The sequence below is a fragment of the Anoplopoma fimbria genome, chromosome 3 (assembly GCF_027596085.1).
Source record: "Anoplopoma fimbria isolate UVic2021 breed Golden Eagle Sablefish chromosome 3, Afim_UVic_2022, whole genome shotgun sequence".
NCBI lineage: Eukaryota > Metazoa > Chordata > Actinopteri > Perciformes > Anoplopomatidae > Anoplopoma > Anoplopoma fimbria.
In genome coordinates this window covers 5,460,058-5,470,365 of record NC_072451.1, presented here as the reverse complement: position 1 = coordinate 5,470,365, position 10,308 = coordinate 5,460,058, and the positions used below count along the sequence as shown (strand labels likewise).

At 39.5% G+C, this 10,308-nt stretch overlaps 1 protein-coding gene across 1 annotated transcript in view; it reads left to right on the top strand.

Annotated features, from left to right (window-relative positions):
- Positions 1 to 4,258: 4,258 nt before the first annotated feature.
- Positions 4,259 to 10,308, top strand: part of LOC129111092 (zinc finger protein GLIS1) — a 31,469-nt gene continuing 25,419 nt past the window's right edge. The window contains exon 1 of the mRNA XM_054623391.1: positions 4,259 to 5,218. Coding sequence (XP_054479366.1) covers positions 4,319 to 5,218 — 900 coding nt within the window. The 5' untranslated portion in view covers positions 4,259 to 4,318. The remainder of the gene's footprint in view (positions 5,219 to 10,308) is intronic.

Below are 10,308 nucleotides of genomic sequence, written 5' to 3'. Positions count from 1 at the left end.
TTCGTACCAGTTGCTTTAAAAAAAGATGTTCATGTAGTGGTGGTTGAGTAAGAACATCTGTAGAATTATAAGAGCCATTTAATGTGCGTTATTGTCCTATGAGGGGATGGAGAAAACATTGCTTTTTACAGCCTGAAATTTATTACGGGATTAATACCGTCTTGGACACAGTCACAGGTCCAACACTGGCACTATGACTAATGTGTGTAGAAAATTATATTTTGTTTTTATTTTACTGTTTTCTACAAAACTACTCTCTTGTTTAATTTCCACCTGCACAGTGTTTACCAGTAGAAAAACTGTAGTCTTTCTGTACGTTTCCAAGGTGTGAATGTGTGTAAGTGTTAGAATGTAAAGCAGGCGGCTGCGCTCATTCAATTCCCTCTGAGTAAATAAAGGATAATGACCAGAAAGTAGAGTAAATTTAAATTTATTAGCACACTCGTAGCCCATTAAATTGCTTTCGCAGGATTAACCTATTTTGAAAATGAACGCCTGGAGGCACAAATGATTAAGTGTAAGTGTAAACTCTCACCCTCCGGCCAACTTTCTCTGTTACTTGGATACCGATCTCTCATGTCGTTTATAAAAACACAAGCGACAGTTGTGAAACTGGTTACATAATTTTTCTTTAATGGTCAGCCAGTCACATTTATGAGTTTATCTTGCAAACATATTGTCCTAACCTGAAATATACTGCACCTTTGGGCATTTCTACACACACAATTTGTTGCCATGTATTTTTTTTAAATCCAGGAACTAAGATTTATAACATTTTCCCTCTCAAACACGTAACATCTCATATGATTTATATAGAAATGTGGAAACGCTAATTCCATATGTCTCTGTGATCCTTTTATTAGTAGGATATGATAGTAACTCCCTGCTTTAAAAGAAAATGACCTAACGAACTGTACATGCACTCATGCATTCATACAAAGACATGTCCGATTACATACTGTACCTACAGTAAAGACTGATGGGTGAAAAATGGATTGCAGCCGCTGAATGTGCATTGCTTGCCATCGCTATCAGCCCTGTGTCAAGGTCCGATTCAGAAATGCTGTTTTGTGCTTATAATATTACAACGCAAACACGCCCATAAAGTTTTGCACCAGAGTGCATTTTGCCCTTTTGGTAAAGAAAGACAGTTTTCGATTGCGAGCTACAAATCCTGACTGGCGTGGTGCAGAGGCATCGTTATTTTGTTGTTTCTTTGGCCATTTAAGGGCAACCAAACAAGGTACAAACACATTTGTAACTACGAGCGACACGTTTCATATTATACATATTAATTTGATTCATCGCTATTATTAAAATATTGACTAGTACAGCTTCAAAAGTAGGAGTTGGCAGGACCGACCGGCTGTTCTGTGGTCAGACTGACAATATCTTTCCACTGTTGTATCCATAAAAAGTTCTCTTGTGAACTGGTAAACATTTGTTTTTAGTAATGAGAAGTTAAAAAATGAATACAAATAGCTGATTTTCCCTGATAACTTCACATGCATCTGATGAACTGATAACAGTAATTATCTGCTTTGCACAAAGAGTGAGATGCTGCATATGTGCATAAGGGAAGCGCCAAATTCCTCTGTAAAAGTACATTTATATAAAATCATACTAAGAGACGTATTTGTCAATTTTAATGGATGTGCAGCTACAGGACTCTGTGTAAACAAGTTTGTAACTGCTAATCCACTCTGACCCCTCCGTAACACCGTTGAGGATTACTTATAAAGAATAGGATTAGGAAACTGGATTTTGTTTACTCCCTGTATTCACATCTCTCACTTCAATAGGGATTCTTTTTCCCATGTTTCACTTGAACCAAAGAGCACAAAAAAAGTTTGTAATTCAAGAACCAAAGTGCTTATTGTTGAGACAAGTACACATTTGCTTGTCCTAAAATGCCACAGCTGTGTTTAGCTAACCTCAGCAAGTGAGTCTTTAAAAGACACCACATGAGATGAGCCTGCTATTTTATAAAGTTTGCTGGCTCAGATGAGGCTTTGTGGGACACTTTTCTTAGTTTTACTGTCTGACTCGTCTTTCTGGATTAGCACCAAAGTGGTCTGTGTACAGAAAATGAAAAATAAAATCACTTCTTTGCTATATTTGCTGCTGGATTTCACTCTGTTGAAGTCTGCATGTTTACACGAGTCCTGGTTTGATGCTAAAAAGTTCCAGTTATAGATGAATTACAGATGTATTAGTTGGATTGTTGAGAATCTAATGTTTTGACTGCATCTCAAATCCCACAGTTTGCCCTCAAAACTCTAATATTGGTTTTAGCTTTCAAAGCCAGCAGGTACTAGGTTGCAATTATCATGTTTTAAATATACCCAACCACTTCTGCTATGCAAGACTCATTAATCCTGTTCAACTTGTTGACACACAGACACGTCGCAACCCTCTCTAATTAAGAATCAACCACAGTTCCCATGACTGCTCTGCTACATGACTCTGGTGGGGTGGGGGTGGGGGGAACTCCAGCAATTTACGGGAAGAGTCATAAAACTGTACACCAGACGATACCAGGAAACTTTGGGCATGAACCTACACTTAGTGACTCCTTCGTCAGCTAATATAACTGCAGAAGTGAACTTACTCATCATCTTAGCTCTGTCGGTTTCTGGCTCGTAACATAACGATCCCATTGAATCTTTCCGATGACTAATTACACGTGGCGGGGATCCTGTCGTAAATTAGATATTCAATATCTGGCAGATGGCAGAAAACAGTGGAAATCAAGTCACTTTTAATAAACACTCAAGCACTCTTTGCACAGTAGAGCTACTGTACATGTGACAGGGTTGGGGGAGCTTCTGTTTGACCCGCTATTTTCCAGCCTCCCTGTCCTGAAGGACCAGCTAGCTCAGAGATGTGGTCCATTACTCGTCCTCTGTTAACAAGCATCTGGACCAGGTTCCAGGCAATCGGCTGCCACACAACGACTGGCTGTTTGCTGCAAGGGTGGCCTTAATGGCCGCTGTAATGAATCAGCCCCGACTGTTGCAGCAGCTCAAAGGAAACCAAATATACACTCGCTGCAGCGTCGCATTCTGAGCTGTTTGATTGAAGCCCGCTGACAAGAATGTCGGACACGCTGTTTGTTTTGGTTTCACTTCATCTGGGACCGTCTCTGCTGGTCACCTTGGTCCATTTGTTGGTAATGGTTGGATGCAGAGATGCCGATGGCTGGAATTGAGGGAGTAACGTTCACATTTTTGGTTTTGGGTTTCAACCCTCAGAATGGCATGGCAAGTAGTTACAGCAGCTGAGTCATAGCTTTACGACATCGCAATAAAAACATCCTAAGTGACAGTGGTGGAATGTATAATGTACATTTACTCAAGTACTGTACTAAAAGAGGTATTTTACACATCAAACTGTTTCCAGGCTGTTTGGGAGTACTAATAGATATGTGGAAAAACAGTTGTACAAAGTCTTTTGATGCTCCAGAGGCTGGAAGAAGTACTAAGATCCTTTACTTTAGCAGTACCAGCTTCTTAAATGTGACTATCTTCTGGTTTCTTAACCCCTCTGACAGTAAACTTAATATCTTTGAGTTGTGGACAAAACAAGACAATTGAGGAAAACACTGATCCCCATTTTTCCTCATTTTCTGACAGTGTATGACAGAAACAAATAATCGATTAATCATAGAGATAATCGTCCGATTAATCGTCCCAAAAAATGATTTAGTTGCAGCCCTACAGTTGGTGGAGGTGATTTGAAGTTTTTTATATATTGTTGGGTAGTTGAATATATCTTATGTGTAAAACATATGCTGAACTAAAAAAATCATGATGCACTGTTATCTTGTTTCATCATGTTTTCCCATGTGGTTTCATTTTCCTTTTTTCCTTTTACGTTAAATTCTTTAACTACACTTTGCTGATTATACTTATTAGCTGTATTGGTACATTTTTTTAAGTGAAGGATCTAGTTTACTTTCACTCAATGAAAGTAAACTAGGTCCTCTCAAAGCTGTTATGTGATGTGTTTCAGATTTTTTTGGTCTCGTATTGTTTGTCTTTTTAAGATGACTCAACTGGGTTTGGTTTCTGTCTCCCACAGTGCAGCACGAGAGATGACGACTGACCGTGCAGCAGTTTGGAACAAATGACAGGAGATTACACATGCTGAATGACAAGATGCCAACCACTGGAAATGACCCTAATTTGATTTCATTTGAGAACTGAAAGACGCTGGTTTTACCTCCAATGGATTCCTAAAGTTGCTTCAAGAGAATCAGCATCAACGATTCTTCTGAAAGGATCTCTTGGTGGAAGTCAGCGAGAGGGGGGCCAGGATGTGGCCCCCTGACCTCGGGCCTCCAGACGTCCAGCTGACTCTTCCTGGTTTTGGGAGTGTCTTTGAGGACGCCGAGGACCCTCAGGCTCCGCTGTCCTCTGGTGGCTTCTGTCAGTCCTCGATGCATTCAGGTGGTCTGGGCGTGTGCTGTCTTCCAAGGACTACCCTGTCCCTGTCCTCGCTGGGCCGTGATCTCACCTCCCTGCTCAGCTGTAAGACAGCTGGATCTCACATAGAAAAGACTGTGGAGGACTTTGCCATCACAGCGCACACAGATCCTAAAAACAACACTCAGAGGTTCAGCTGTTACCCCCAGCCCTCCCTCCCGTTATCCTATATGCTCACAAGCTGTGCCACATCTCCCCCTTTTGGCTCGCCGCCCTCCTCTCTTTCCTCCTCCGCCTCCTCCTCCTCTTTATATTTTGCATCTTCCTTGCCTCTGTCTGATGCACCTGGTGGCAACAAAACTCCTAATCATCAAGTTAAGATGCAGGAAGAGTATCACTCAATAAAACAGGAGCCTGCAGATGATTTCTCGCCATGTAAGAGGGAACCGTTCCAAGTTAACAACCAGCATGAGCTGTTCCATGCGGGCCAGCACATCCAAGGTCAGGACAGCAGCCCACATCATTTCCAGAGGCTCAATGGACCCGTTGGCCAGGACCCCACGGTGGACCAGCAGGACCAGCCATGTCACTGGATCGACTGCAGTGCCACTTACAGCAGTCAGGAGGAGCTGGTGAGGCACATCGAGAAGGTGCACATCGACCAGCGCAAAGGGGAAGAGTTCTCCTGCTTCTGGGCCGGCTGCGTGCGACGTCACAAACCGTTCAACGCTCGCTACAAGCTGCTCATCCACATGAGGGTCCACTCTGGAGAGAAACCCAATAAATGCATGGTGAGTCCGTTTAATTTTGTTTGGTTGATACTGCTGGCCTTAAAGCAGCTTTAAAACACATGCAGTGACATTGTAAAACAGTCAAACTGTCATATTTGTGAGTCATTGTTTTGTGTTTTTGTATAAATGCTGATCTAGGGAAGGGAATTGCAAACTACTGAAAGCTAGAAATGCTTTATAACGTGGCTTTGGTCCATGCTATGAAATACAAAGAAATAAAACTTTAAATATCTAGCCATGATGTCCCACAGTCAGAAACCAATACCTCAATCAGGAGACCCTCAATGCAACCTACTGAACCCATTAACCCATTTTCAATGGCTTGGAAAAGCTTCCCTCTGGAGTATACCTGACCACTAGAGTTGCTGTAGAGCCCATACACACCTGTATACACGCAGTAAAACGTCTCAATCCAACAAGAAAACAGGAAAAAAGGAAACCAAAATGATGTTATCAAAGCAGGTTTGAAAACATTAAATATAAAGTCTTTGCAAAAGTTTTATGAAATGCACTCAACATTGGTTAACTCTTAAGGAAACATACATTTTGTAAATAAAATAAATGTAATGTCTTTGCAAAGAATAAGAACTCTACAAAGAACCTTTAATTTAAGGTATTCAGCAAAATGCAGGATATGTAAGTTTTTAAAAGACAAACTGAGAGCTGAGAGAAACTGTAGATTATATTTAGTTTTAGTCCTTGACAGTTGTTTGGGTAAACATTCCAGGTGATGACCAATGTGAGCTCCTCTCACATCTTCTTAAATTCAATTTACAAATTCCACACACTTTTTTTTCCGATTGTCCATAACCAATTCTAATTCACTGACTTCATCCATGATTTATCCAAAAATGTTGTTAATCCAACTGGCAACCTCTGCAGCCCAGTGCCACCAACACTGCTGCAACCATTTTCAGTCAGTCAAAAGAAATCTCATCCTTTCCAACTCTATGTTGCCTTCAAATGGGCCGTTTAGAGGTTTAAGTGGGTTTGAGAGGCATTAACCTGCTTACAGTACGTCTCGACTCTCAGACTGTGACTCTCAGCCGATGATTAACAGTCTTTTAGACAGATAGATGATCAAACGGTTTCCTCCCTTCACGTCAGGTTTCCCTTGCTCATGCATGCCAGAGCAAGAAACGTGGCAGAATTGAATGAATGGGGGATGTGTCTTTTGCACTGAGCATTCAAAAACCTGCTGATTACCATGTGGTTATTCTGACAAATGCAAATAATTTATAGTTATTAAGTGGCGTTGTAATAAACCGATAAATCATTCATTCCTGTAAGAACCATGTTCCCACAGAGGAAACGCTTTCCGCTGCCTTTTTGGAAGTTTCTCTTTTTCGGAAAAATGCACAGAAAGTTTTAATCCTTCAGTCCCGGTTGATTTAGTTTAACCTGTGGTCACCATGGTAACATCAAGTGCGATTTAAGACCGCAAGTCCCAGAATTCTCAGGGCAACAAACCATGGTTAAACAGAAATGTATACTGGAAGAACAGCTGGTTTAGCAGTTAACAGTGCAACAAAACAAACTCACATGGTCAGAAACAGTTTGTTCTTGAGCAACCACAATGTGGTTTATTGTAGAGCTGTCAGCACGATTCGTCAAATAATAATTTAGTTGAATGACATAAAATTAATCAACAACTATATTGATAATATAATATTGAAGTTTCATTCATTTATAAAGCAAATATGTCAAATAGTCTCTAGTAACAGCTTCTCAAATGTGAGAGTTTGCGGCCTCTCTTTTGAATACGTGACAGTGTCGACTATAAATAGTACCAATAACTGGTTTTGATTACATAAAAATCTTGTGGATCGTAATTTTCAAGTAGCATAGCAGTTTTTTTTCCCACAGTGGAAACGCATTTCCAGTGAAAACGCATTTCCTGCCTTTCCATGTGTCTGAGCAACTTGTTTTGTGAAACCTGCAGGCCGTATATAAGGGTGATGGACTTTAAACCTTATAACGACAAAAATAAGACAAAGATGCACATTAGAGATGAAGAAAAAAGCAGACCAGGTAAGGGTGAGGTCTTTTGCATTGACCACCACAACAGTGGCCTTGGAGACTGAGCACAGCCTCGCGTCTGTTATGAGTGCTTTTCTGAAAAACAGCTTTTGCAGTTTGAACATGTCCGTTCCAAATCCCAGAGAACTGAGTAACTCTCTGTTATTCCCCAGCGACTCCTTCGCTGTCATCAACCTGAGACTCTGATTAATAATTCATTCAGAAATCTTCACTCAGGTGCACACTTCCTACTTAAGTGAATTAGCTCATTGAATGACCTAATCTGCTGCCAGCTTGTAAATATAAAACTTTGGAGAGTCGCCTGCACACAGATTAATAACGTTAAATCAACATCAACACACAAATAAGTCAGTCACACCTCACTATGTTAATAACGTCACTTTATTTTCATAAAGCGCTCAGGCCAAAACATGTGAATTAAGTCATTCCTAATGCAGCAATGGAAAAATGAATCTCTCATATGAATGTAGTCAGTGTGTTTTAATGAATTCAGTCTCATTTACCAGCTCGTTATGTCAAGTCTCAGATCAGACAGGTGTTACTCAGGCTGTAAACACAAGCTGCTGAAGCGTTTTTAAATCCACCGTGGAAGAGTAATCAGTCATAATAAATGCTAATGAAGCGTCATTTATGTGTGGATACATTTAATGGACACGTCTTGTGATATTACTGTTAACAAATCCCATTTAAAGACCAAAACTAACAATGATCTTACTAACTAGGATTGTCAAACATCTCAAACATGATGAATATCTTGTTCCATTGTGCCATAGAGCTCCATTGTTGTCTTAAAACAAACATGGAAAGCACATCCATTAGGCACAGCGTTGCACTGGTTTACATGTTTCCTTTATCACAATGAACATGGGCGCTTGGTTAATTATGAGTCAGTTCCACATCGCCAGGACTGTCCACCCATGACAGATGACGGGATCAATCGTTTCACTAAGTGTCCCACAACAACATGTGTTTACACTCAAGTGACCAAACCCTCCAGCAGCCGTAGCCACAGCGATTATTATAATGGGAGCAAAGAAGGAAATCAGATGACATTGTAAAAGATTAAAAAAGTTCTTAGAAGATGAATGTCTGGTTGGATGGACGGGTCAACAAAATGTTGACCTTTCACACGAGAGGCCGCTGTTATTTTCCTGTTTCCAATCGACAGTCCTCGTTTAGTTTTTTAAAGCATGACCACGATTGTCCCCTAACCTTAACCATATTGTAACCATGACGAGGATGCTCCCATAAACTTAACAAAGAAGTTTTCTTAACCCAAACCAGGGTCTTTCAATAAACTTAGACATGTTGTTGAGTGCCTAAATCTAACAAAACCTCAACCAGAATGATGTCATATCATAAAACTGATTAAACTTGTTAATCTGCAGCTGTAAATGGTCCCAAACAAATGCAGTATTTTCTCCTGTTTTGAGTAACATTTACTAAAAACTCCGATGCCAACCTGTTTAAGGAAAATCACTGAATCTTTATTTATACCAGAATTTGGGAGCCTTTTAAAACACAAAATAAAAAGTATGTTGTCAGGAGGAACCAATGGGCTTGGAGCTCAGAGCCTCGGACAGGACGTCAGAATGTTCTGACAAATGGACTAATATAATGTTTGTTTGGTCTTTTCATGCTGTTGAATATTACCAGCCTTTAGTCCTTTAAGAGAGGACGGAATATTAAAGGAAAACATCTCAATTCTAAAACTGCAAGATAAACCTGAACCTCTTTAAACGTCAGAGTGGAGATTAATGGACAGTTTCCTCGATTTTCTTAGAATTTATTTTCATCTTCCAATTTTAATGTCAAAATAAAGGAAACATCATTATTCTTATAAAACAGGAAATAACAAGCAGTAACAGAGCTTAGATACAGCTATGCTCGTATTTTTACTCTCTCAGAGTCTTCAGAAATCTGTTTTCTATTTAGGAGCCATATATATTCGTATGGGTGGGGTGACATTTATAGAATTTAAAAGAAAAAAAATATGTCTTAACTACATTAGCCATGGGGTAATTTGACAAGTAAGACTGAAGGAGCATTAAATCTTTTCTCCTTTCAAACAACTCAAACTAATGTGTTTAAGTTTGTCAGCTCAATTCACGTAACGTGTCTAACTTTTATATATTTCATTGATCTGTTTTTTTTATGGGTTGCTTTTCATTTCTGCTTTTGTTGTTTTTCAAGACCATTTCAAGTCTTGGATTAATTCACCATGATGTAGTCTTCTTTTGTGCACCAACTTATTAAAGTAAACGAGGTGACTGACATTTACTGAGTCATTAGTGAGACCTAATAAAACCGCTGGAATGATTATTGGGTAAAAAAACGTTTCCATATTTTCCTCCGGATTAGTTTTGAAGGGATGAAACGTTTTATTATTGTATTTGAGTTTAAGTATCGGAACCAGGATCTCACTTGGAGACTCGCTTGTTAAACAGTATTAATCCTTTTCAGAAATACTAATCCCCACCTGAACTTAATCATTGAAATACATGGTACACAAGTACATGGGGCTTTAATCTTTTTTAAATGCCATGTTGTTCTTTTATAAACACACTCATGTGCCATCGTGTTGTGTCTCTTATTCTCCTTGTTAGTAGATGACACTTATTTTCATCTAAACAATAAGTGAAAACAATGGAAAACACATTGTAAACATTCAAAATGTGTTGGATTTACCACATAAAGTGAATTCAGAAGTTTTAAATCGTAAAAAAATGTTTGAAAAATCTCTCCCGTGATATTCTGAATGTTCTCACCAAATCAGTGTTGGTGCTCTAGGAGGTTTGGATGAAAACATTTAAACTTTGACTTGCATGCCAGAAATGAAAACATTAGCAATTTTAAGTCTGTGAGATTGAATGTGACACAGTTTCTGTAAAGTTATAAAGCTTCAGTTGACGGAGGGCAGTGTGTAGCCTGCTGACTCTGATATTTGCTTCTTATCTGGCTCCGATCCAACAGAAACGCTTTTAGCAGAACCTACCACAGTTCCAATTTGCTTTTTGGGAAAAGGGCCATTTCCTGAAGTTTATGATTCA